The 25,943-nt window shown below is 51.6% G+C and overlaps 2 protein-coding genes across 2 annotated transcripts in view; both read left to right on the top strand.

Moving 5' to 3' along the window:
- Nucleotides 1-25,943, top strand: part of UBIAD1 (UbiA prenyltransferase domain containing 1) — a 423,268-nt gene that overhangs the window by 192,336 nt on the left and 204,989 nt on the right. The window lies entirely within an intron of this gene.
- Nucleotides 10,411-25,911, top strand: WNT4 (Wnt family member 4). Its single transcript, XM_079326479.1, has 5 exons — nucleotides 10,411-10,643; nucleotides 21,541-21,776; nucleotides 23,688-23,819; nucleotides 24,138-24,280; nucleotides 25,079-25,911. Exons 1-5 carry the CDS (start codon nucleotides 10,567-10,569, stop codon nucleotides 25,544-25,546), a joined length of 1,056 nt encoding a protein of 351 aa, XP_079182605.1. The 5' UTR covers nucleotides 10,411-10,566; the 3' UTR covers nucleotides 25,547-25,911.

The following is a 25,943-nucleotide window of genomic DNA, read 5'->3' on the forward strand; positions in this document are numbered from 1 at the left end:
TCCTGTGCCATGAGCTCCTGTGCCATGGATCCTGGGACATGGACCCTGTGCCATGGGTCCTGTGCCACAAATTCCCTGTGCCATGGGCTCCCTGTGCATGAACTCTCTGTGCCATGCTCACCATGAACTCCTGCTGCCCTGTCTCGTTCCTGTGCTGGTGGCAGCACACCCAAGGAGGATCTCCAAGAGAACATGCTGCTGCTGCTGCTGCTGCTGCTGCTGCTGCTGCTGCTGCTGCTGCTGCTCTGCATTGGTGCCATCCTCCACCAGCCATGGCAGGGCAAGGTGCTCCTGTAGAGACACACTGGTCCATGAAAGCAAGCAGGATGTTCCCAAGTCCCCTAGACTTCTCCAGAGCTGGACTAGGAGGGAGTGGAGGATGGCTTGAGACAGCAGGACAATGTTACAGACACCAGCCAGAGGTACACAACCTTGTAGTGCTCCCCTGCCTCTCTGAAGGCTTTTTTCTGGGATGATAAAATGTAATTCCCTTCCAGCAGGTGCTGCCAGCAGATGGAGGGATGAGTGCCTGCTGCAAAGTTAGCAAGATGCCTCCTCATCCCAGCAAGGATGTAGCGTCATTATCACTGTTAAATTGAATATATTTACTCAGCAGCTCTGGTTTCATGATCCCCTATCCACAGCATCACAACAGGGGCAGGATTAAAATTTACATCCTTGCTGCATTTATGGCTGACAATTGTGTTTAGTCCTGAAACACACATCAGGCCTGGCTCCCTGTGAGTTGTGTGTGCTGTGGGACATCTCTGTTCCTACTTTCCTAAAGGAGTAGGAAATCTAGTATTTTTTTTTTTTTTCTGGCTGATTCTCTTTAAAAAACTCTAATTATTTCACAGCTTCATGTTTTCATATATCCTGGTAGAGTAAAAAAAAAATGAAAATTGCCCTGGTTTGCCCAAGAGAGTTGAACTGTGTGGTGTTTCCTTTGGTGGGAGGGTAGACCCACTTTTGGCCTTGAAATGGTGCTAAAGCAAGTGACTATAACAGCCCTAAGAGAAGATGGGACAGCCTGGGCATCTGCTGAGCAGCCTGATCATTAAAAATTCAACTCACAAAAACGTGTTTCAAATATTTCTCAATTTTCTTAAAAAACAGAAATCCCCCAAGTACCAGAAATCAGTAATCTGAAAGATGAAGAAATAAAATTTAAAAAAAAAAAAAAAAAAGTTTTGTGCATTTTGCATTTTCCTACTCATTTCAGCAGGCTGGGTCCATGCACACTGGTCACTCTGTACTGCTCATCTCAGCTTGGTAGAAAGCCAGGGAGATGGTTAAACATCTTCCCTCTGGTTTTCCCTCGATGCCAGATGTGCCCCAAGGTATTTTCTGAGTCATGTAATATTTGTGGGCTGTATGAAGCCTGTAACTTTGTTCTAGGACTGGAGATGACCCATAAATCAATGTCAGCATCTACAGCTGGGAGTCTTTTGAGACTTCTGAGTCACCCACAACTGCATTGACAAATTCTGGCATTAGTGACAGCAGCTGTGTGGGCCTGGGTCTCTGGGTCCTGCTGCTCTAATTTCCCCATCAGTGGGAAAATGCCTCTGATCAGCAAGTGGTTCACAAATCTTGTTGTTTTTGAGTCCTCCTCATAAGGGCTGACAGGAGTGAGTTCATCTCACCCACTCATACACACCAAAAAAAAAAAAAAAAAAAATCCAGTCTTTGGAACTTGTTTAGTCTTCTCTACAGCTTTGCCAAGCCTTGCCACAGCCTCTGCAAGAATAATGCATGGGGGAGAGATGAAGCATTTCACCATGGGTTAGGAAGGGACCTTGCCTGATTCCCTTACAGTTCACATCCATTTTCAGGTAATTACACCTCTGGAAGATGTGTCAAACCCTTTGTGGTGGGCTGCCCTGCATGAACTGCCCACAGTGTGCTGGGGATCTGTATTTTGCAGGATATGCATCCTCAGATCCCAGCAGAGGACCCATCTGAGGATCTCTAAAGGATCCAGCAGCTCCTCCAGGCTGTGGGGTGTTCCAAAGGCAACTGTGGCACGTTGCACATCTTAGCTTGGCATTCACACCTGAGAACTCAGTATCCCCAAGGCCTTCCTTCCCCTACCCTGCTAATTCTCCCTCTCCAGGAGAAGGAATAGGAGCCTACTGGGGTCCAAAGTTGAAGGACACTGAAGAAACCCTGGGGGAAGGAACATGGCAGCTCTCAGCTTCAGTTACAAGGCTGTTCACTGCCCAGGGGTCAGGACACAGCACATTTATTTCCCTTGAAGCTTATCTGTGTTAGGGTGCCCATAACATCCCTCTGAGGCACTACCAGACACCTAAGGGTGATGGGAAGATCACATCCTCCATCTCCACTGCTGGGTTTTGTGCCATGCCTCTGTGCTCCTGGCATCCCTTCCTCATCAGCTGTGACTCCAGAGCAGCTCTGCTGCTGTGCTCTGACTTGCCAGTCCCATCCTGGCAGGGCTCCTGCATTTCAGCAGCCAGTGGTCCACCCTGTGGCTTGGGCACCTTGCCACTGTGGGAGCCCACAGTGCTCATCACGCATCCAGGGCACAAATTCCAGATGGTGCCCCTTGGGTGGGAGAGGACACTGGGTCTAGCAGGCCTAAAGAGTGTCCAGTTCCTCCTCAGCAGCCACCCTTCCACTGGCATTTGCCTAAAAAGGAGTTTTCCAGAGCTGCAGCTCCCCTCAAGGGGACAAGGTGCTGCTCCACCATCCATTACCATCCATCATCAGGTCACTGAGTGCAAGAAACACAGTGCAGCTCCATGGACAACACAATCTGTCACTTTTCATCTCCTCTCCACTTCCATCTGCCCATGGCTTGTCCCCAAACATGTGGCACTCCCCTGCTCTTTTCTCCAGCAGTTTTATTCTTTCTCACTAACCTGAGACTGTGAACATGTGCCTTTCTGATCCCATCTCCTCCCCAAATTTCCTGTGTCTGAGCCCCTCTGCATTTTCTTTCCCTGCCTCTCTGGTATTTATGACCCATCTCTTTGTTCTTCTCTGAAGGAATCCCCGTGCTGCAGAACTCAGCTGGACAAGCTCCCTGTGCTGCACGACCACATTGGCTCCAGAAGCATTTCCAGGAGCAGGGGGCAGGTCATGGATTCAGCACTGCCACTGCAGGATTTCCCATGGGACATTTTCCTGAAGTCCAAGCTGGATTCACAGATACACACGCTGAGATAGACAGAGATTTATTGAGATATATATGCATCATCACAAGCCAAACACATATAGCTCCCCACAGCCACAATTCACCTCACCAGCCCCATTCCTGGTGATTTCTTTTAAGAGTTTTTCTGGAGCACACCTGCCTTAGGAGCTTAAGAACCCCTCTAAGTTCAACATGTGAAATGACACACATCTGACTGATTACCTGTCTCCCATGTATCTCTTGCATCTGCACTTTTGAACTCCTGATCAGCAAATCCCTCCTTATGTGGGGTCCACAGAAAGTAACTCATCAACCTGGAGTCTGTTATCAGTACAGTTAAGTTCCTTTAGAAGGGTCTGCATTGCCACAGGAAAATTTTTCAGACTCAGCAAACCGAAGCAGGTTGAAAACCACTGACCAGAGTTTTGGGGATTCTAGGGAATGTCTGAGATTATTTAAAGGCTCTGCAGCTCTAGAGCTGAAATGTTAATAAGAAACTATTGACATTAGTTGGGATGAACACTGCTATATTGACAAGAGAAGGAAGCACAGACCCAGGGGGGGAAAAAAGTCAGTGTTTGACAGGTGGGATAATAAATGGTGATTTTATGACCAATGCAAAATGCAGTGGTTGCTATATACAGTGCAGCAGGTAAACGGAACCACTGCGTTTCCTTTATTTCAATTAGCTGTGAGTAATTTGCTGAGATATTCAGGGTAATGTGTAACTGAGAGGTTCTTGAGGGCTGTTCCCAGCCTACAGCTACAGAACCTGACACCTCTAAGCAATGTGGAACATTTTTAGCCTCTGCTGGAGGCAAAAACTGAAAGTTAGACAGCACAACCCTAATTCCTCCCCAAATTGCTGGGATGGTTTCTGCCAGGTCCTTGCCCCACAGCCTGGGTGGGAGCTGGGTAACCAGGCTGGGCTACACCTCACAACCAAGGCAGGAAAACAAGCAGATCACGTTGGCATGGAAAGTGTGTGCCATTGTCTGTGAGCACAGAGTGCCTCTGTCACATGGGAGAGCAGCAGCTGCCTTCCCACATGGGTGTTAGGAGCTTTTGTGGCCAGTCTTCTGCACACCTCCACAGAGCCATAAAACTCTGCCTTTCCTCCCTGCCATGGACATTTCAAGCTTCACTGATTAGGTTTGCATTGTATGTAGCTATTAAAGCCAAACATTTACAGTCCTTCCAGTTTTGCAGGATAATTTCAGAAGCAAGAGCCCCAAAGAAGTAATTTTCGTAGTTGAATAACCTGATTTGTACAAATATTTTAGCAAAAAATCTGGGCTATTCTGATTTCTGTGTGGTTTCCCTCCCTTCCTAAGAATAATTGCACCAAATCCTCCAAGACACAAGATAAACACAGTGGTTTCACTTTATTATAACAAATGATAGATTTTTTCAACGCTGCCTCACCAGGTCTCTCATTTGCCTTTGTCTCCAAAAGGTTTTGTTTTCATCATTTTACCACCATATTTACGTAGAAATGCACTGGACAGCTGAGGGGATTTTACTGTCTCTTACATTTCCTGTTCTATAGTTTAATTAGTCATTTCTGAGAAGAACATTACTTAAAATAAGAGATTTCCCCCCAAAAAAAATCAAATAGATGAGCCCCAGACAGCTCAATGCTTCTGCAGGAGCTTCACTCTTGATGTGCTTCAGGAGAAACAAGGATTGGTTCAGGAATCAGGTCCAATTATCAATTTCATTTCATCAAAGCAGCAGGTTCAAACTTGGTATGAATGCAACAACTTCTCCCTTGGGTATCTTCAAAGCCCAGCTCTGCTTCTTCCTCCCAGCCAGGAGAGAATTCCCTATCCACACACCTTCACTGGACACCAGCATGAAAACATTCTGCAGCCAACACTTTGCTCCAAGTGCATCTTGACAGAAGGAACAGATCTCTCATATCTCAGGCTCCCATTTCCTCCACTTGGTGGATGCAGACTGAGCCAATGGAAAAGATGGTTCAACAGAAACCCTGGCACCTCTTGGAGATGGGTGTGGAGGGAGAATGCTGTTCCCATTTAAAACACTCCCCAGTCAGGGCAGGGAAATGCAGCTCTGTGTCCTGCAAACAGCCATGGTCTGCTCTAACACCAGTGTCTTGTCATTTATCTGAGAGCCAAAGACAGGGAAATATTCTGTCCTTATTGATACTCCACATGGCTTTCAAAGGGCTTGGCCAATGCAGCCCTGCATCCTCTCTGCCAAATGAAAGAGGAGGAATTTACACAGGCAGAAGCAGAACTCTTGGATGAAAAGCAGCAGAGACTTTGGTCCTGGGCTTCTCCACTGGCCCAGACAAGCTCATTTGTCCCTGTCAGCTCTTCTCATGGGACAAAGCTTGGAAGTTCTTTCCAGGCACAGTTTTTCTTGCTGCCAGAGATTTAGAAGATTTTCTCCATCAGTATTTTATTCACTACCACTAGACCAAATAATCCCAATCAGCACCTGTTTTTTTCCTTGATTTTCTTCTGTATCCCCAAAAGGCCATGTCTGCATGACAAAACAAAGCAGGGAATGGTGGCACTGAGGGTGAAATGATGTGGAGCTGCCAGGGAACACAGAGCAAAGCCTAAAACAAACCAGCCTAACCTTTCCTATGGCTTGGGACAAAACCTCCTTGCTCTTTGCTTTGCCACTGCCTGCAAGGCACATGCTGAGCCAAAACCACAGCAGCAAGAGCACCAAGAGGTTGAGTGGTGCAAGAAGAGAGGGGAGAAAGACACAGTCTCATGACCCCCTTGGTCACACACAGGAAGGGAGGTGTGGACATCACTTAGGGTGAGCACCCTGGCAATGGTAAAACCACCTGGGTTAGGTCTCATCACTCTGGAGAAATTCTATTGCAGCCTTCCAGTACTTCCAGGGGCTTATAACAACAAAAAGAATAATCTTTTAACACAAGCAGATAGTGAAATGACAAGGGGGAGCAGTTTTAAACTAGAAGAGACTCGTTTAGATATTAGAAAGAAATTCTTTACTAAGAGGGTGGTGAAGCCTGGATCTGATTGTCCAGAGAAGCTGTGGCTGCCCCTGGATCCCTGGAAGTGTCCCAGGCCAGGTTGGACAGAGCTCGGAGCAACCTGGTCTAGTGGAAGAGGTCCCTGCCATGGCATGGGGTGAAATGAGATGAGCTTTGTCCTTTTCAACCCAAACTGGTCTGGAATTCCATCATCTGCCACATCTGAATGTAAAGAAAAGCTGAAGACAACTCCACCACAAGTCATGAATAGTCTGAGGTGCTCACCCCTGCCTGGAAGAGCCTTTGCAGTCTGGTTGCCTCCATCCCTCCTTCCATCCTGCTCAGCTGAGTGTGGCTCTCCCACTCCCACAGGGGGGGATGAGTTCTCAGTGCTCTTCAATTCCTGGAGGAATAATGAGCACTACAAAGGAGTGAATCAGGGTGTTGTGTATCCAAACCAGCCTGAAATCTCATTTTCTGGCTGGACAGAATGACTAGGGCAAAAGTTGCTGCCACTCCAGTGCCAGCTGTCTGCATGAGCACTGCCAGGTAGGGCCACTTGTCCAGCACCTGGATCAAGATTTGTTTCAGCACTGCCACACACTTGGTGTGAATGGCACCCAGGTAAGTGGGGAAATCAGCTGGGATATATTTTAAACCAGAATCTAGAACTGTGATAATGGTTTGAAGGTCTCCACAAGATTTGGGGATGCTCTTAACTTCCCTCATGGACAGCATCCATAAGTTCACCACAGCCACTCATTTTTCCCAGAGAAATTTTGATGGTGTGTCCAGAGACAACATCCAAAAGAAAATTCCCTAAATCCCAAGCCACTCTGTATTTTTTTCAGTGCCCTATTTGACAATACAATTGGAGGAGTGAATTTTGCCAGCCTCAGTGCCAGGTTTCAGGTGATGCCACTGAAGATTTGTTAGAACTGAACACCTGCTTCTGAGGACTCATACAAATAAATGCACATTCCCAAACAGGCTCTGGGATTCATATGGGGCTAAAGGCATCCTGCTGCAGCTAAAACAAGGCTGGTCTTGATGTTCCAGTGGCCACTGTGATGTGTTGAGCTGCCCAGGTAAGCGTGGGTTACAGCAACTGCTCCTCCCTGATTGTCATGGACTGGACACAGCTCTTTTGTCAGAGCAATTTTCATGTTTGCAAAGCTACTTCTGTTTGTGAACTGCAGTTCTATACAGTCCCTGCTCTGTCATCAGTGCCACTCAGAAATGTTTGGGTAGTTTGAAATAAATTTCATCAGAAAAACCACAGGTTTCTGTAAAGGAGTACAACTGCCCTGTATTTTCTGGCATGGAGGCTCCCAGAACAGCTTCTCCTTTCTCCAGGACAGGATTAATACAGGTACTGTTGCTGAACTGTCCAATGGTTATGTTTCATTAAATCCAAAACAGAATTTATTTCTATTCAGAGCCAACTCCCACAGCCTCAGATTCACCCATGAGTTCTCCTTTCCTTTTTCTTCCAGCTTTTCTCCCCATCACATGGTGGAGACTCTCCTCTAGGTTGTAGGGTACCTACTTTCAATCCCATTTGGTAAACCCATGGGGCATCAGAAACCTGAAAAGAACCTGTAAAATATTTCTCACAGCCTCCATGACTGATAGCATCAGTCAGACCCAGAAGCTGAGGACTGCTACCTGCCTGCACTTGCCCTTCAGTGTAGTTTGCATTTACATCACTTATATCCAGAGCCTGGCTCCATTTTGCATGGACTTTTGCATTATTTGTTGTATTCACGTTGTTCTCTGAGCTGAAAACCCCTTCCTGTTACCACTGCTGGCCCTTTTCCCTGCCTGTGGTAATTTCACTTTGAATAAAGACACACCTGGGCAAGCCTATGAAACTCCTAAGGTTCATTTCATTCCTCTTCCCATCCACTGAAATATTTGCACATCAAAGGGAGTCTCCTTATCTAACAGGAGTTTGATGTTCATTAAAGGAGCACACAGGCAGTAACAGAGGGATGTCCTGCAGCCTGGGGTGGTCAGCAGGCTCTGGGGGTGACAAGGGACCTTCACCAGCTGCTGTCCTGGCAGGGATACAGGAGGGGCCCTGCTCTGCACTCCCCTGGAACTGAGCCTTTCTCTCTTCCAATTCAGCTGGGCTTTAGGATTTTAAAGCACTCTGGCACCTTCTGAATCAGAGGCCAAGAGAACTCAGCTTCCAGAAAGCTGTAGGTAATGACCAAGCAGTGTTTCCTGGGCATCTTTGAAACCCACACCCCTGCAGTGAGTGCCCATTTCCATATTCTGTCCTCTGTTCACACTCATCACCTCCTCCACCCCAGAGACTGTAAAATAAACTCTCTCCTGCCCTGCTGCACTGCTATCATCTCCACAGGCAGCTCACACTGCACTCCCTATCAGGTGACTTACTCCAGATGTGTTTGCATCTGCCTCCCCTCAGCCATGGGGTACCCCTCATCACTCCATGGGCACTCTAGTCCCAGTGCATCCTGTGGGTGTGATCCCAGGCTGTGACTGCTGCAATGGCCTGGCATTCATGTCCTCCTGCTGGCTCAGCCAGGACAGTCCCCTCTGTTCCACCTGCTGCAATGGAAGCTGCTCCAGAAGTTGGTGGGCATAATCTAAAACTCCTCACCCAGGCCAAGAAATGTCAAGAGCTCTTCCAGCTCGTGTCAAGCACCCACTGCACCATCCTGCCACCACAGCCAACCCAAAAAGAGCTGCAGGGTGCCCTGAGCCTGCAGCACTGCCAGTCCTGGCACCCAGAGCATTTCAGCCAGGAGTGCTCCATGGGCTGCACATGTCCATGCCAACAGGACCACAGGCTCCTGCCCACCCTTCTGGCTTCTGTTGAACTCCCTGCTGTTTCTCCTTGGACGGGAATAACACATGGGAGGCCCAAAAGTATGGCATTCCCATGGACCCACGTGGCTCTGGCCAGCCAGCCACAGCCCTCTAACCTCTCATTCCCCTCAGCCTCTCAATTAGTTCTTGCCTTCCTGACAAGTTCACTCAACACCCTGAGCAATTAGAAGACAGAAGGCATCAGCTTTGTCTCAAATGATGAGCCAGATTAATCAGCTCCAGTTGCACTGAATTACCCAGATGGGGCTCACAGCCACAACCTCCAATTCAGCAGCAGAGCAGCCAGCATCCCGCTTTCACCCAGGATAATCAGCAAGGAAGTGAAAGCCAGATGAATGACTAGGTGAGGGTGGGCTGCTGCCTGTCAGGAGCTGGAATATAAGTCAAAGCACTTTGAAATTAAATCCTCACTTTGACAGGGAACTAATGCAGAGATTTTAAAGTAGGTGTAATAAAGTTAGACAGGCATATGTGCAGCCCAGCACAAGCTGCAGTGCTTTGAATAAGTGTGCCCCAGCTACAGGAAAACGGAGTTGAAAAGACAAAGGGAATTTTGAATAGCTCCAAACCAGCTTGGCAAGATTTTAGAGATGGTAGCAAGAGGTTTTAGTAATGGACCTAAGTAACAACATTGTCAGGAGGAGATTTGGTGCACAGTTGTGGCTGCCTGGGATCTTGGATTTCACACCAAGCAGCCAGCTCATGTTGCTCCTGGCTTTAAATTAAGTCATTTGTGCCCATATGAATAGACAGAGGCATGGTGGATGGAGCACACAGAGGGATCCCCACCACATCTCTTGGCCTCGGGGTGGCTAAGCCATGCTCCTTGCATTTCCCAAGAGTTGGCTTTTCCAGAGGTGAATTTAAGCCTTGATATCTGGTGAAGCATCACCATCTGCACATGCCACTAGTCATTGTGGCTGCAGCTCTCCCCGGGCAGCCCTTGCTGAGATGCCAAAGGGGTTTGCAAACCCGTCCCTGTTCTGGCTCCAAATGCTGTTCTCCTGACAGAACCCGCCCAGAACCTTCTCCTTAGCTGCCAATTTTCAAACGCACTTGGGCATTTACAGCGAATCCTCAGCAACGGGAATCTCAGAAATCACTCCCAGCCAAAGGGGTGCTCATAGAGGAGGGCGAAGCATTCCAGCAGCGCCAGGACATCCCAGCGCTCTCCTTCTTCACAAAAACCACCGTGCGCGGGGCTCGCCCGTCTCTCCCCGGAGTCTCCCGGCGGCGCCGCCGGGCGGGCGCAGCACCAAGGCGGGGAGCGCCGCTGGGTTCCCTAATTCCGGAAACTCCTGATCCCGGTGCCCTCCCCGCCCCGGGGGTGTCCCCGGCAGCCGGTCCCGCCCATGGAGCGGTGGAGCCGGGGCTGCCCCCGCCCCCGGCCCGCCCCCGGCCCCGCCGCTCCATCCCGGGACGGGCCGGCCGCGCTGACAGTCGGGCTCGGCGGCGGCCGCGGGAGCATCCAGCGGGCAGCGCCCGCCGCTCCTGCCCGCGCCCGGCTGCGGTGCCCGGGGCGGCGGGGGCGCTGCGGGCCGGCTCACCCCGCCTGCCCTCCAGGATGAGCCCGGAGTATTCTCTGCGCTCCTTGCTGCTCATCATCCTCGCCACCTTCTCGGCCAACGCCAGCAACTGGCTGTGAGTAGCCGCGGGGCGCTGGGGGAAGGCGGGCGTGCTGCCACTTGTTGGTGGTGGCCGGGGTCGCGGAGCAGGTGCCGCGGGGTCGGGCACTGCCGGGTGCGATCGGCGCTGCGGCGATGCTGCTCGGTCCTGGCGGGCACGGCCAGCCCGTGGCTATCGCCGGTGCCTGGCCCCGCCGTGGCTGCAGCCCCGCAGGCAGGTGGGCGACAGGGGATGCGGAGTGTCGCCAGCCGCTCCGTGCCCGCGTGTTTTACCGCGGCTGATGCGCTGTTTATCCAGCCCCCGTCCCATTTTTTTTTTTTTTTCTCCGGATCGCACCGGGGTCGCGGGTGAAATTCGGGGCATGGGGTCGGAACGGGGCCTGGGTGTTGGCGAGATGCCCCGCCAGGGCCAGCGGTCCGGGGGTGGTTTGGCAGGGCTGGGGCGGCCAGAGGCGCTGGGCTCGGGGATCTGCGGCGAGCGGGGTGCCCGGCCTCGGCCCCCCGTTCCCAGGGGGAGGACGGGGGTCGGGGGGCTGCTGCGCCCCGCAGAGGAGCCCGGTGACATCGGGAACCCGCTGAACAAACACTGAAATAATGTGTAAGGTAAACAGGGGCGGAAATCGTTCTGGAAAATTCCTACGTGTTTGCCAAGGTGGTGGGACTACTTTCTGAAGAGGACACCCCCCCGCTCCCCCTCCCCGGGTCAGAGGGGATGGAGCATGACAGCGCTTTCCCACCCAACTTTGAAGGCATCGGTTCTTGCTGCTAACCCCGCTGTGGTGGGAGATGGTGCTCGCCCTGCACCCGGCTGCGGGAACTGCTCGGTTCCCGTGCACGCACCCGGCTGAGCCGCTCTCCGGCTCCGTCTCACCTCGGTGGGTTTCCATCGGCAGGGGCAGGTAACCGCACAGGATAAGGATTCCCGGGGCTGTCAGCATGAGAGATCCCGAGTGCCGTGTGCCTTTCCCAGCACAGGTGCTCAGGTGGGCACACGGCCCCCGCGCAAGGACTCCTCTCTCATCCGGATACAGCTCCTGCCTTGAGATTTTGACTCGCTGGAGGGATGTGGGTGGTTTTTGGAGGATGCTCCCCAATGCTGGGGGAAGTGCCAGGTCAGGGGCACTCTCAGTGTCCTGCTGTAGGAAAAGGCGGCTGCCTGGGATGCGTTAGTGCTTAGTGCTCCCCTCCTCCTTTGCCAGATGGAGCCACTTGCGTGCCACACGTCTCCAGCAACTGGTGGGTGGATCATAGCAGCTATCAAGGTGGTCTTTTAAGCTGTCGTGCTTCTGGTGAAGGTATATTGGGAACTGTGGGAGTGTTTTTCCTGCAGGAAGAAAGTTCTGCTGAGGAAGCTGTGTGAGAGATGATGGCAGATCTCTGGAGAGAGGAGGAGCAGCTTGGGCTGCGCTGGGACGGGCACGGCGGAGTTGAGTGGGGATTTCATGAGAGGGATGCGCAGAGGTGGGACTGCCCCGCAAGCAGCTGGGGCAGGGTTGGGGAGGAGAGGCGCAGGGAAGGTTCTGTGCAGCAGGGAGGGTTTCTGTGTGTGCAGCCGCCCGTGCTGCCAGAGCCGGGGTGGGCGCGGGGGGGCTCGGCAGCGCACAGCGGAGCGCTCATTCCTGCCAACAGGGGAGGAAAAGCAGATGCGTTTCAGTGCGTTTCAAAGGAAGGGGGTCAGCTTTTTTTGATGTTGCGAATGTATCATGATAAAAGGATCGTCCCCCGCTCGGTGCTTTTTATTCTTTGCCTTTAGGATTAAGACAATTCCCATTGTTTATCTTCTCACATCAGAAACAAAGGCTGCCAGAGGCAATAAACAGAGTTAGAAGGATCCCAGGAATTATCAGATATTCGAGGAATGAGTGTGCCTCGTATGTCTTCACGTGTGTGGGCTCGGCACGCTCAGTATCCCAGGGCACTGCCATGGGAGGGACCCAGCCTGGCCAGCACACAGCTCGGAGAGGTGTGCACGGAATGGCAGCCCACGGTGAAGTTTGCTTTTCCAGAAACCTGCTGGATTAGTGATTAAGCTCAGTTGTGAGTTGTTTTCTTTTTTTTTTTTTTTTTTTTTTCTCTCCCCCTAAAGCTCTAAAGCTTCTTTTAACCTGTACAGACTCGCAGTGCCCCGGCGCTTTGGGGAGATGCTGCTTGCAGTGCTTGAGCTGAGTTTCTGTAAGCCTGGCTTTGTGGGGAGGGTGCTCCTCCTCCTCCTGGCCATGCAGGGGTGTCTGCTGAGTGCCCCATGCACTGTGAAAAGGAGATGATGTAGGGATCACTCTGCTACAAGTGGCTGTTGAGCTGGAAGGGATTTCCCAAATCTTTTCATTAAACAAACCAAGCTACTTTCTCCCTGGTTAGGAAGCAAACCTCAGGTGTTTTTTCTCAGTGCCTTGAGTTTGGGGAGTTGCTGCTTGCCTTGTTGCCTATCCAAAAAGCCTCTATACTCCAAATCTGGAGAGATGCTCTGTTCCCACTTCTTGTGAAAGCCTCAGGTTTGCTCTTCCTTCTGAGGCTCAGATTTGCCTCCTGCCTCTTCAGGCAGAGGTTTGTAAATTAAATAAAGGGCTGTAGATAGAGCCTCGTGTATCTTGTTGGCTGTGCACAGGAAGGTCCCTCTGGCTTCTGCTTTATCTCTGAAGGAGTTCAGGGCCATGCTTCATACAGGGAAAGCAGATGAGTTACTTTTCAAAGCACCTTGCACTTTGTAGACTCTTGAACCCACACGTGCAGTGATGTGGTAGAATTTGGAAGTGAGGCCTCTTCTGCTCCAAACCCATCCTGATGCTGAGGGTGTTTCCTAGAGACCTCCAGCCAAACAAGCATCATTCCACAGCTGGCACAGGAGTGCCAGGCTCTGGTTTCAGTCCAATTGTTTAGTTAGTTAGTTATTCATTTATTTACCTGTTTTGGAGAGAAGTGAAGTAGAAAATGTGCAAAATGAGTTGTGGATGTAAGCATCCACTAAATGTGGCATGAGGCACTGGGCCCACTGCCTTGCTGTTCAGAGGGTTTGAATGATGAGAGGAAAGAAACAGAAAACATCCAATACAACAGGGTAGGGTCCTTTAGGGCTGAGACCCCTGGTTATCAAACTATCTGGGAATCATTACAGTCTCTCTCCATTTTCCTGCAGCTAAAACTGGCTCTGGAGGAGGCTCTCCATATGGACATGCTTGGTCTGAGATGTGGTTATGCCATTTTAGAGCTGGGTGTACCACCAGCAGCTCTGTATATCCGTTCTTTACAGAGATTTAAAATTTCTGTCTGGGCTTGGGACTTGGCTTAAAGGGCCAGGAGCACAGATGGGCTTTAAAAACATTTAAAAAAAATGAATTTGAGTGCTCTGGGAAAGCTTGAAGACTCTGTGAGGGTCCAACAAGCCTGGCTAAGCAGCTGCCCTCTAACCACCACTGAGGGCTGGTGAGGAAGGGATAAAAGGAGTTTGGATTTCCTTGGCCTCCTTTCATCTGAACATCACCAGGTGCTTTGCAAATAGGATGCCCAATTCTCTGTGCCCATCTCTGCCAGCTTAGGAGTGGGGATGTTGCAAAAGCAGCTCATTTGGTTTGGGTCATTGTGCAGTGCAGAGGATTTCAGAGGAAGCATGTCTGGATCCTGCCTTTGCATCCTTCTGGTTTGTTATGGGCTGATGGTTAGTTAGACATGGTTTTAAACCAGGCTTTATGTTTCCAGGTGAGTCTCCACAGCTTTGATAGTGGGGAGAGATCACTTCACCTGGAGCCTGGCATGGTTTAATTTTGTACAAGATTCTTGGCATTGTCATTGCATTGTCCTGTCCTGCAGCTGGTGAGGGGCCCATCAGCATTTCCCTTCAGATGCCATGGCAGTGCAGCTGGTAATGCAGAGCTGTTCTCTGCTCCCCTCTCCTTGCTCTTGGTTTTTGGACAATGTCAGGGTGGCTCCCCAGTCACAGCTGTCCCAGCAGCCAGGCTGCTGGGTTGCACCTTTTGGGCTTGATGAGGAATTTCAAGGTGTGCTGTGGGTTGGATAAGTGGCTCTCCACTCTCACATTTCCTTGCTCTGGGGATCCTGTCACATCCAAAAGGTTGGTGCATGAACCCATGGAACCCATTATCAAGGCTGTGAGGTGGGAAATTGAAGCTGTTGGAAATATATTTTCATTTTTATTTATTTGTAAATAAGTAAAACTCCACTTCTGACAGTACCAGCTGATTTTAGTTCAGTGGTGAAAATGGACTGGTTGTAGGTTGCACCCAGTGGCCCTGGCACTGGACTTCCAGACAAGTTTGGCTTGTCTGTGAGCAGTGGTGCTGTCCTGACTGCAGACACCCCTCAGGGCTGTGTTTGCCAGGGTGTTGAGGGTTCTCTGCTCATCAGTGGTGATGAGCATTTCTGTCCTTTCCTAAGAAAGCCTCAAGCAAAATTACACCCCTGCCTTTCACAGCAGAACCTAACTCTAGGGAGGATGGACAGGAGGGAGATAAAACCACTCTGCACACCAGGCTCTGAAGAACTGGATGAGCTCCAAACATGAGCAGCAGCAAGGGGCAGGTTTGTTTTTTGCAATGGCTTGATGTGACTCCATGAATCAGAACTGAACTTCTGCATTGAGGCAAAAAAGGTTCATGCAACTCTGCTGAGAGCTGCTGTCTGCTTGATTCATCCTTGTAGATGTAGAGAAATGCATTACAGCCACTTTCTTAAAATTATGAAATTGCTGAGTAATCCTGGAGTTCAGCAGTTTCTAGGAGATTCTACTGTATTTCCTTACAAGTGCAATGACACTGGCTCTTACAATAATTGGTGATTTTTTTTCTTAAAGCTTGAAATCCTTGTGAATCCACAAAACTTGCAGTCATCCAAGGCTGCTTGAATGGCAGACTCTGCTCTGGGCACTCAGGTAACCTCTGCCTTGCCCACCTGGCACCTGTGGGTGAGCCCTGGCAGTATCCTCCAGGCTGTTGGAGCTTTGGGCTGTTGCACTTCACAGCCAGGGAGCAGCATCTGGCTGGCTCAGCAGAACTGCAGCCAGTATTGTGCTTTCATGAAAATTACCTGGGGAAAAGTAATTGAGTCTCTTGGCCTATGGAGAGCAGCCTGGGGCCTGTTGGAAGTTGGGTGAGATCAAATTAATCCTGTAGAAGGCTTTTTTTTTTTTTTTTTTTTTTTTTTTTTTTGCCACATATTTGCAAATTCTGATCAAACCTTAAAACTCATCAGGTTTTCAGCAGCCAGGTTTAGCCTGAAGCACTGCAGGCGTTGGCCTGCACTTGCCTCCTCTTGCAGCAAGGTTTAGGTGTTGTACCTGAATCCAGGAATAGCTTCCATTGGCTTTTAAAGGAAGCAAAGGAAATCTGCACATTCAAAGCAGATTTCCAAAACAGATGCTGCTCAGGCTCTTCCCAATTACAAAGTGGAGATTTTGCCCCCAGAAAGGCAAAAAGCAGCAGTGGCTGAGGGGCAGCAGCTGAGACCTGTGTTGGGGGAATGGGGCATGGCTGTTTGCTGGGGTGGGGGTTAGATGGGGGCTCCAGGGGATGGGGACAGGACTGGAAGTGCAGGCTCACCCCTGAGCTGAGGGTGGAGGTGCAGCAGAGCACTGCCTCCTCCTGATGGCTCTTTTGGCAGCTGCTAGCTGGAGAGTAGGTGTGAAAAGCAGGTTTCAGCCAAGAGGGTGCCCTAGCTGTGGCAGGGAGCACTGAGGCAGACCAGCTGTGTGTCTTCCAACAAAGAGACCAGGCAGGTTCTCAGGTGATGACTTATAAATCACAGTTCTCACTTAGGCAGGATGTCTGATCCCAGGAGGGGGACACCTGGTCCCTGGGAGGGACAAATCTGACAAGGGCAGCCTTGCAGGTCTCTCACAAATCCTGCAGGAGTGTGCCCAAGCTTGAGGAGCCATGGATGTGGTGAGCCCTGCCAGCCTGCTGCTGGCACAGGGACACTGGCACTGAGCCCAGTGTGGGACACCAGGAGCTCTCTGCCAGCCTGACACTTCTTTCCATGTCTTCACTCACCCTGCTTGGTAGGAGAGAGCAAAGGCAAAGATAAAACTCTCCTGCACATCTGCAGGATAGCTCTGGTCAGTACCTGTCCCTGCATGGATCCATCTGGGGACAGACAGATGGATGCCAGGGGGTTTTCCATGGATTCCTGGCATTGTCATTGCATTGTCCTGTCCTGCAGCTGGTGAGGGGCCCATCAGCATTTCCCTTCAGATGCCATGGCAGTGCAGCTGGTAATGCAGGGCTGTTCTCTGCTCCCCTCTCCTTGCTCTTGGTTTTTGGACAATGTCAGGGTGGCTCCCCAGTCACAGCTGTCCCAGCAGCCAGGCTGCTGGGTTGCACCTTTGGGGTTTGATGATGAATTTCAAGGTGTGCTGTGGGTTGGATGAGTGGCTCTCCACTTTCACTTTTCATTGCTTTGGAGATCCTGTCACATCCAAAAGGTTTTCCATGGATTTTTCACATTATGAACAAGCCTTTAGTTCTTCCCCAGAAGAAACCTGCCTGCCTGAGCAGTCTCCATCCTCAAGACAATCCAAAGTCACTGCTGACTGTCCCTGAGTTCTCAGGAGGTAGAGATGTGCTTGCTGACCCCTCCACAAGCAGGGGGTGTTTGCTGCCTCTCAGGCAGGAGCAGAGCTGAATTATTTTGAGTTTAAGGCTTGGACAAGCCTTTTGTGGCCTTGACCACTCAACTTTGTGGGAAGGTTGAGTGTTTGCTGAGCAGGCTGAAGCTTCTGAGCCTGATTTCAGAACATCTATTGAGTGGTTTATCAGGGATGCCACTGACCTGGGTCTGAAAGTTCTCATCTTCAGGAAAATATTCCCAGAATGAGACAAAACAAAGAGTTGACACTTGAAACTCCTTTGTTTAAAAAAAGAAACCCCAGAGATCTCTGCTTTCCCCAGGGTATGTTCTCTGACCTGCCTCAGTAGAGTATTTGTCCATGACTGAAATTTCCACACCTTTGCACGGCAGGGAATCTTCTCCCCACTCCTGACTCTCTCTGGCAGTCACTGTGGCTCTTTCAATGTCTCCTTGTCATTTCACTAATTATTCCTCGTGAAAATATTGGGGTTTTTTTTGTTTGTTTGGGTTTTTTTGTTTGTTTGTTTGTTTGCTTGGGTTTTTTTGTTTTTTGGGTTTTTTTAAGCAGTGCTTTCTGGCATCCCCTACCTTTCCAAATCTCCCTGGATTTGAGATTTATTTATTTGCCATCTTGCAGAGTGCATTGGCTGCTTAAATTATGGGGCTTCAATCCTGATCTCAGTATCTCAGATGGGAAAAAAGGAAAGCCTTTCTGTCAGTTTTCTCCTAAATCAATGACTCTTAAGAGGGAGTCTTCTGCAAGTGACTTGCCTGGATTTAAAGGGAAAAGAACTGTACAGGGCCATGATGAAGCAAGAAGACACAACTTGAAAAATTATGTGGACAGCAGCTCTCCTCCTGAAACTTCCTTTGCCCAGTCTTGGAAAAGGAAGAAAATACACCATTGTTTGAGTTTGTTTTCCACTAGTTTTGGGGCTGCATGTGAGACTTAAATTATAATCTAGAGCTGTGCATAGCAATCCCAATGTGATGTCATGATGGAGATCTGCATTGAGACTCTGTGGAGGGCAGGAGTTGTGTGCTGCAGTCCTGCTGTGCCTGTCCAGCTCTCTGTGCAGGTATACAAAGGCTGTGGATTCCACCACTTCAGCCCAGGGAAACAAAGTTTGGAGCAAAGCTCCTGTTAAGGAGCAGGCAAAGCACTAGAGGCAGGTTTCCATGGGGACTGTGGGATGCTGCAGATGGGTTTGGCTCCTGACAGCCCTGAGGAACATGAGGTGGAAGCATCTCTGAGTGCTGATGAGGGCAGGGAGTGTTTCTCAGCTCTTACCTCACTCCTCATCTGCCCCAGAGAGGGGAAGGGGGTGGCACCTCCCTGGTGCTCCTGAGTGTGGTGTGATGAGATGCCAAGTGAAAGTTTCCTGTCACTGAGGTCCTTCAGCAAAGCTCCTTCCTTAAACCCTGGCCTCAACCTCTGCATCCTGAACCAGGGATCAGGGTGGGAGCCTCCTCCCCCAATAAAAACCATGTCTTTTGGAAAGCAGTGATGGTTCTCCTGGACCAGAAACAAACTGGTAGCATGATGGGGCCACAACACTTTCAGCACAGCTGCCTCCATCTCCACAGAGGGGCTGGCAAGCAGAGGCTGAGGAGGGGTGATAGGACACAGGACCTGTCAGGGGGGAGAGAGGCCAGAGCACTGTTCTGGATAGTTTCATCTTATTTGTCTCCCTTGCAAAACTAATTAGCAGACCTGTTCTTGGAAGGCTGTACCTATCTTTGAAGCATCCTTGGCCTTTGTTTAATAATCCCAAACAACATTAAATGTGAATTGGGAAGACACCTTATCAGGTGCATCTCCTTGGAAAAGCTTGAAAGGCTTTTGTCACACTTTCCTTTATGCATGCTTTGAATTTATTATTCCACATTGCCCAGAGAGTCTCAAGCTGGAAAATATATTAGAAGAGGAGATGATGCCTGAGCAGAGCTGATAATAATGTGAGTGCTGTGTCACAGAACCCTTCTGCCAGTGTGTCTGCACTCAAAGCAGGCTCTGACTCCTCTGTAGGACCAGTGTCATGGCTTTGAAGGAGCTGCTTGCCTGGAATGACAAATGCCACTGGAGCTGCTGGCAGAGGGGGAAGCCAAATCAGCACTAGGGGTTGGTGCTGGAGATTCTGATTTTCTTGGCTTCCAGGCTCAAAGCTGATCCATAACGCACATTGTCTTGAGCTGAATCTTACCAGTTTGCTGTGTATCATCTTCCCCATGCCCAGACTGGAATGATGGCTGGACCTGGGAGGAGACAGCTGTTAGAGGCACTCTGTGTGCTCAGCATTCAGCATCCTCAGAGCTGCCAGAGGTGGTTTGGTGTCCTCTCCCCAGGTCAGGCAAGTGCAGCAGCACGTGAGAACAGCAGTTCCTGCACTCCATGTCTGGGGCTGCAGGGCAGGGTGACAGTGAAAACCCACAGAGGGTTTTCAAGCCACCTGTGTCCATCAGGTCCTGTTCTGCAAACTGGGCTGTCCCTTGGAGGAGAGGAAGCCTTGGGCAAGGATGATTTGCTGGGATAAAGGCTGTAACAGCACTTGGCTCTGGAAGCCCAGCAGCCTGCTGCTGCCCACTGTCAGAGCAGCACTGAGCACACACAGGGAGCACTGGATGCTTTTGACATCTTGCCATCAGACTCCCCAGGGACACCAGCAGCCAAGACAGCTCTCCCTGGCTCCCACGGCCCCCCAGCTGTGAGCACAAAACCAAGCTGTGAATAATTCTGCTGATGCACAGAAGAGAAAATCCTCTTCTCTCCTCCTGAGGCAGGCTGGCAAGGTTAATGAGAGGAAGAGGCTGTGACAATTTGATTTTTGTGGCTGAAGTCAGCAAATCTGGCTCCTGGGACACATGGGAACAGGCAGGGGGCAGGAGCCACTTTTGCACAGTCACTTCTTGGAGACGAGCAAGGCTTCAAAAGAAAAATCCTTTGCAGGATGTTGCAACTTGGGAGGAGGAGTTAAAAAAACACACAAACAAAAAAAAAAAAAAAAACCCACAAGTTCTGTAGGGCTGAGAAATGCAGAGTCAAGGAATGAAGTTTCCAAAAAGCTCAGTACTTGCTTTTACCACTTCCCTTAGTGCAGGCAAGGAAAATCTCAGCAGCATGAGACAATGCTGGCAATTCCCAAGGACACCAAAGCTCAGTGTGTTTAGTGGATGGGTGCAAGTGTGAGTTACACCTGTCCCATGCAGGGGACACCTCCAGAGCAGGTCAGGGCTTCCCCATGGCAGCAGCATCTGACACCATGCAGATACCAGCAGCCACAGGAAGGAGGGAGGGATACACACACACACACACCTACCAACAGTCACTAATAGTTGTAGGGGATATTGGATTATCACATGGCCTTGTTGGAAAATCTGACTGGGTCTGTTTTATGCCCCTTCTGTGATCCAGAGGTTGGGGCAGGAGGATGGAACTGGGAAATGGGCAAGCGATGCCCACAACACAAGGGGTGGGAGGTTGAGTTACTGGGATGTGCAGCAGGGACCATCATGGCCACACACTGCACAAGGAAATGCTGAGAGCTTTTGAGGTGCTTGCTCCCTCATTCCCCTAGAGCTGACACCCTGGAGCAGCTCTGTAACTCTTTCTTCTGAGGATGGCACTGTGGAAAGCAGAACACATGGTCCCCTCCACACAGGAACAGTCTTTTCCAGATCAGCAAAGACCTCATGGCCCTGTTCACAAGCTGGGCTGCTGGAGGAGGTGCCCAGCCTGTGCAATTTTGCCCTGGCATGCTCCTGATTCTGCTTCCCTGCTTGAATCCCAAATGCCAGGGAACCTGGCAGCTCCCAGAGGCCATCCCTGCCTGCTGGGGTCTGGGGCAGCTAAAAGCAGCCTCCAGGAGGGAAGTGGTTTGGAGGGCAGTGTTTGCTGGTGATGAGCACACAGCCACGCTGTGGGAGCACTGTGGCAGATGGAGCTGGCAGCCAAGTGCCTGTCCTGCTTGTTTTGGCTGACTTCAGAGACCTCTGGCTTTTCCTAGTAGCACTTGGATATGCCAATACTCAGGAGACCTGACCAGGCACATTCAGGCAGCGCTGAAAATATCTTCCTTGCAGGCAACAGAGGCAAAGGGGAGCCAACAGCTGGACTCCCCAAGAGACAGGGACTAGGCTGCTGATTGTTGGTTGTTTTGCTTGGGCTTGTTCTCTGTCAGCCAAAAGTGCATCCTGCAGAGCCCCTGCTGTGGTACATTTAAAGGTGACCCCTTTGGGCAGCAGGTCTCAGCTTTGGAGGGGCTGAGAGGTTTCTGCAAGGCTAAACGTGGGCTCCCCCAGCCCTCTCCTCCTAACGCCCTGTGCTGGTGTCATGGCAGGTACCTGGCAAAGCTGTCTTCAGTGGGGAGCATCTCTGAGGAGGAGACCTGTGAGAAGCTGAAGGGTCTGATCCAGAGGCAGGTGCAGATGTGCAAGAGGAACCTGGAGGTGATGGACTCGGTGCGGCGCGGGGCGCAGCTGGCCATCGAGGAGTGCCAGTACCAGTTCCGCAACCGCCGCTGGAACTGCTCCACCCTCGACACCCTGCCTGTCTTTGGCAAGGTGGTGACACAAGGTGAGCTGGGAGCACGTGTCTGGGATGGCCAGAAAAGCAGCCAGGTGGGCTGCAGGTGGGATTTTGGCTGCTTGCCCCTGTTCTGGTGGCTGGGGAGGGTCAGGAATGGCCCGTGCAGTGCTGGATCGTGGGGTGGGTGCACTCCAGCAGGGCTCTGTTCACTGTCATGGGTACAGCATATCCAGACTGCTGCTGCTCCTCAGCTCTTCTGAACCTTTCTCACACCCATTGACAAGGACATGCCAGGTTTGAACAAAGGTCCTAAAGTCACCCTGTGGTCTCATCTCTTCCCCACCAAAGCCAGGAGCTCCCCACCATAAAGCCATGGGTGCATTTGCTCAGTCTCTGTCTGGGCAGTGCTGAAGCAGTGGCTGCTGCCAGGCTGGCATGTGGCCACTCTTGAGCAGAGCATCCATGGGGACACTGGCAGGAGGGTGGCTCAGTGCCACCTGGCATGGCAGGAACACATGGCAGCATCATTTCCTTCCACCAGCCTTCAGGGCTGGGTATGGCCAGGGCAGCCCCCAGCCCCTCTGGTCCCAGCTGCACCCTGACTTCCCAGGAGCACAGGACTGTAATCAAACCAGAGCACAGAGTGAGGATACAGAGGGGAAAACCCTTCTGCAGCCCCTTCAGATCACTGAAGCATCCCTTGCCTCCCCTCAGGTGCTCTCTCTGAGGCACTATCCCACCTCCCATCCCAGGACCCCTTGACCAAAGCATCCCCCTGGCTCTTTCTTTGACTTTCTTCCCCTCGATGCAGGGGTGAAGATCTCTCCTTGTGAAGGTTCAGGGATTGGAAATACCAGAAATACCAGAAACTAAGTCGTCTCTTTTTAGGCAGCCACAGCACAAACCGACCAACATGATCCTACTATTAACCTCGATTAACTTGGAGGCAGTTCAGTCCCCACACTGGCTGGTTCCTCCCCAGCCACTGCCAGCTGGGCCACCAAAGTCTGGGATGCGACCACCAAAGTAGCTGCCCTCTCTCTGACCAGCAAGCTGAGTGATGCCTGCTCACAAGGCATCCCCCCTCTGTACCAAGCTTGGGACCACCCCAAACACCAGCCCTCCTTGCTCAGAAATGGAGGATTTGTGTCCTCAGCCAGCCTCAGAGGATACTGGGGATTTGTGTGTTGCTAAAGGTGATCCCTGCCCCTGTGTATTCACTCCCAACTTCCCAAAAAAGCTTTTCTCAATCATGTGGCATCACATAGGTAGACACAAGAGCTGGGACTGCATTGCACCCTGGACACCAGTGGGGTTTTGTGAGGTGCTCTGGGAGCAGAGCAGTTTTTGCAGGGTGGTTTGGGAGGCATTGTGAGCTACAGGACCCTGTGACAGAGGATAGCAAGGATCTGCAGCTGCAGGGAATGACACCCACATGCAGGAGGATGTGGAAAGCAGACAGCTATTTCAGATGCAGGAAGGATTTCATGGCAGACATGCCCTGCAAGCACAAGCAAGGCAGTCTTCCATATAAGCTCTGGAGACCTTTGCCCACATTGGCAGTGCAGCCTCTGTCTCTCCTGTTGCCACGTTTTATCATTCACCCATCATTCATGTTTTTAATGTCGTGTTCTTCACTATTGCAGGAATGGGCCCTCTCTTCTGCAAAACATCTCCCATCACCCAGGGGGTCTCTGATGAGTCAAGTCCAGGCTTGGCACTAAGCAAACAGCATTCCTGGGGTGAGGACAGTGAGGGTGCTGTATGTGCTGTCTCCTCATAGGAGGGTTTATCCTGATCCCTCTGTACAGCACGTTTTTCCAGACCAGCTTTTCGGGGGGTTTATCTGCCCCAGCAGAGCTGAGAGGAGAGAGGAGAAGAGACACATGAGGCAGTCCTCTAAGAACTGTGCTGTTCCTGGGCCTGAGTGCCACCTTTCCCTGTGCTTTGTGCCTGCAGGGACACGGGAGGCAGCCTTTGTCTATGCCATCTCCTCGGCAGGCGTGGCCTTTGCCGTGACCCGCGCCTGCAGCAGCGGCGAGCTGGACAAGTGCGGCTGCGACCGCACCGTGCAGGGGGGCAGCCCCCAGGGTGAGTGTCTCCACACGGGGAGGGGGAGTAGCCAGAGGAGCTGCCATTCAAACCCACTCTCTGGAGCTAGCCAGAAAGGAGGGAAAAGTTTAAAAAAATAAAAATCTGGTTAGGCCACGTGACTGCCTCAAAAAGGCACCTGGGTGCGTTGGGCACAGGACAGAAAGCGTCTTGTCCATGCATTCCCTGTCTTCCCCTTTATACACTGCAGGCAGAAGGCAGAGGGGGCAGGTCAGCTGGATTTTAGCCAGGGCAGGGCTGGAGGGTGCCAGCACTGCAGGGTGGCAGTACCTGTCTCACGTGTGCTCTCTGCCTCAGGCTTCCAGTGGTCGGGCTGCTCGGACAACATCGCCTACGGCGTGGCCTTCTCACAGTCCTTCGTGGACATCCGGGAGAGGAGCAAAGGGGCCTCTTCCAACAGGGCCTTAATGAACCTCCACAACAACGAGGCAGGGAGGAAGGTAATGGCAAGAGGGAGACCTAGGCAGCTGGCTGGCCTCTGCAGTGTCCCAGGCAGGCTCTGCAGTGTCCCAGGCAGGCTCTGCAGTACCCCAGGCAGGCTCTGCAGTGTCCCAGGCAGGCTCTGCAGTGTCCCAGGCAGGCTCTGCAGTACCCCAGGCAGGCTCTGCACTATCCCAGGCAGGCCCTGCAGTACCCCAGGCAGGCTCTGCAGTACCCCAGGCAGGCTCTGCAGTGTCCCAGGCAGGCTCTGCACTACCCCAGGCAGGCTCTGCAGTACCCCAGGCAGGCTCTGCACTACCCCAGGCAGGCTCTGCAGTGTCCCAGGCAGGCTCTGCAGTGTCCCAGGCAGGCTCTGCACTACCCCAGGCAGGCTCTGCAGTGTCCCAGGCAGGCTCTGCACTATCCCAGGCAGGCTCTGCAGTGTCCCAGGCAGGCTCTGCACTATCCCAGGCAGGCTCTGCAGTGTCCCAGGCAGGCTCTGCAGTGTCCCAGGCAGGCTCTGCAGTACCCCAGGCAGGCTCTGCAGTGTCCCAGCCATCTCTGCAATATCCCAGGCAGGCTCTGCACTGTCCCAGCCCAACTCTGCACTACCCCAGTCAGGCTCTGCACTATCCTAGCCCAGCTCTGCACTCTCCCAGCCATCTCTGCATTATCCCAGCTGGGCTCTGCATCCATGCCTCGAGCCATTTGTTCTCCTTTCAATCCCGAACCCACCCAGCAGTGTATTCAGCCCATCCCTTGTGCCCTCCCCGTGTGTCCATCCTGCTGCCCATCCCACCTGGTGTCTGTTCCTGCAGGCCATCCTGAACAACATGCGTGTGGAGTGCAAGTGCCACGGCGTGTCGGGCTCGTGCGAGTTCAAGACGTGCTGGAAGGCCATGCCCCCCTTCCGCAAGGTGGGCAACGTCCTCAAGGAGAAATTCGACGGCGCCACCGAGGTGGAACAGAGCGAGATCGGCTCCACCAAAGTGCTGGTGCCCAAAAACTCCCAGTTCAAGCCACACACGGACGAGGATCTCGTCTACCTGGACTCCAGCCCCGACTTCTGCGAGCACGACCTGAAGAACGGGGTGCTGGGCACCAGCGGGCGGCAGTGCAACAAAACCTCCAAGGCCATCGACGGCTGCGAGCTGATGTGCTGCGGCCGCGGCTTCCACACGGACCAGCTGGAGGTGGTGGAGAGGTGCAGCTGCAAATTCCACTGGTGCTGCTCTGTCAAGTGCAAACCCTGCCATCGGCTGCTGGAGATCCACACCTGCCGGTGATGCTCTTGCACTGACCCTGCTCCTCCCTTGCCCCACAGCCAGGACTGAGGAAGTGACCCAGATGCTGAAGGGAGAGCAAAGCTCTTTACAGAGACAGAACCACAGAGAAAAACAGATTTTAAAGAAAAAAATATTTAAAGTTTAAAAAAAAAAAAACCTGTTCACTGTTGGGTTTGTTTTTTGTTTGTTTTTTTTTTTGTCTTCTTTGCTGTATTTATTGCTGAAGCCAGAGCCCCTTGGTGTTCTGGGCCAGCAGACACGTTTGTTCTCTGGCTGTCTGGGGACCTGTGTGATGCCAGCTCCTGTAGGATGGGCTCCTGCTGCTTTTGGAGTGCTGCAGGCAAGAAGTGTTTAAGCATTTGAAATCTTCTATCACAGTTATTTTTGTTTGTTTGAA

The sequence above is a fragment of the Erithacus rubecula genome (assembly GCF_903797595.1).
Source record: "Erithacus rubecula genome assembly, chromosome: 24".
Lineage (NCBI taxonomy): Eukaryota > Metazoa > Chordata > Aves > Passeriformes > Muscicapidae > Erithacus > Erithacus rubecula.

Bases quoted from the DNA above. Each gene is read 5' to 3' on its own strand.
- WNT4 (XM_079326479.1), top strand. From the start codon at position 10,567: ATGAGCCCGGAGTATTCTCTGCGCTCCTTGCTGCTCATCATCCTCGCC. The intron at 10,644-21,540 runs GTGAGTAGCCGC...GTGTCATGGCAG, and splicing joins GCCAACGCCAGCAACTGGCT to GTACCTGGCAAAGCTGTCTT. The intron at 24,281-25,078 runs GTAATGGCAAGA...CTGTTCCTGCAG, and splicing joins ACAACGAGGCAGGGAGGAAG to GCCATCCTGAACAACATGCG.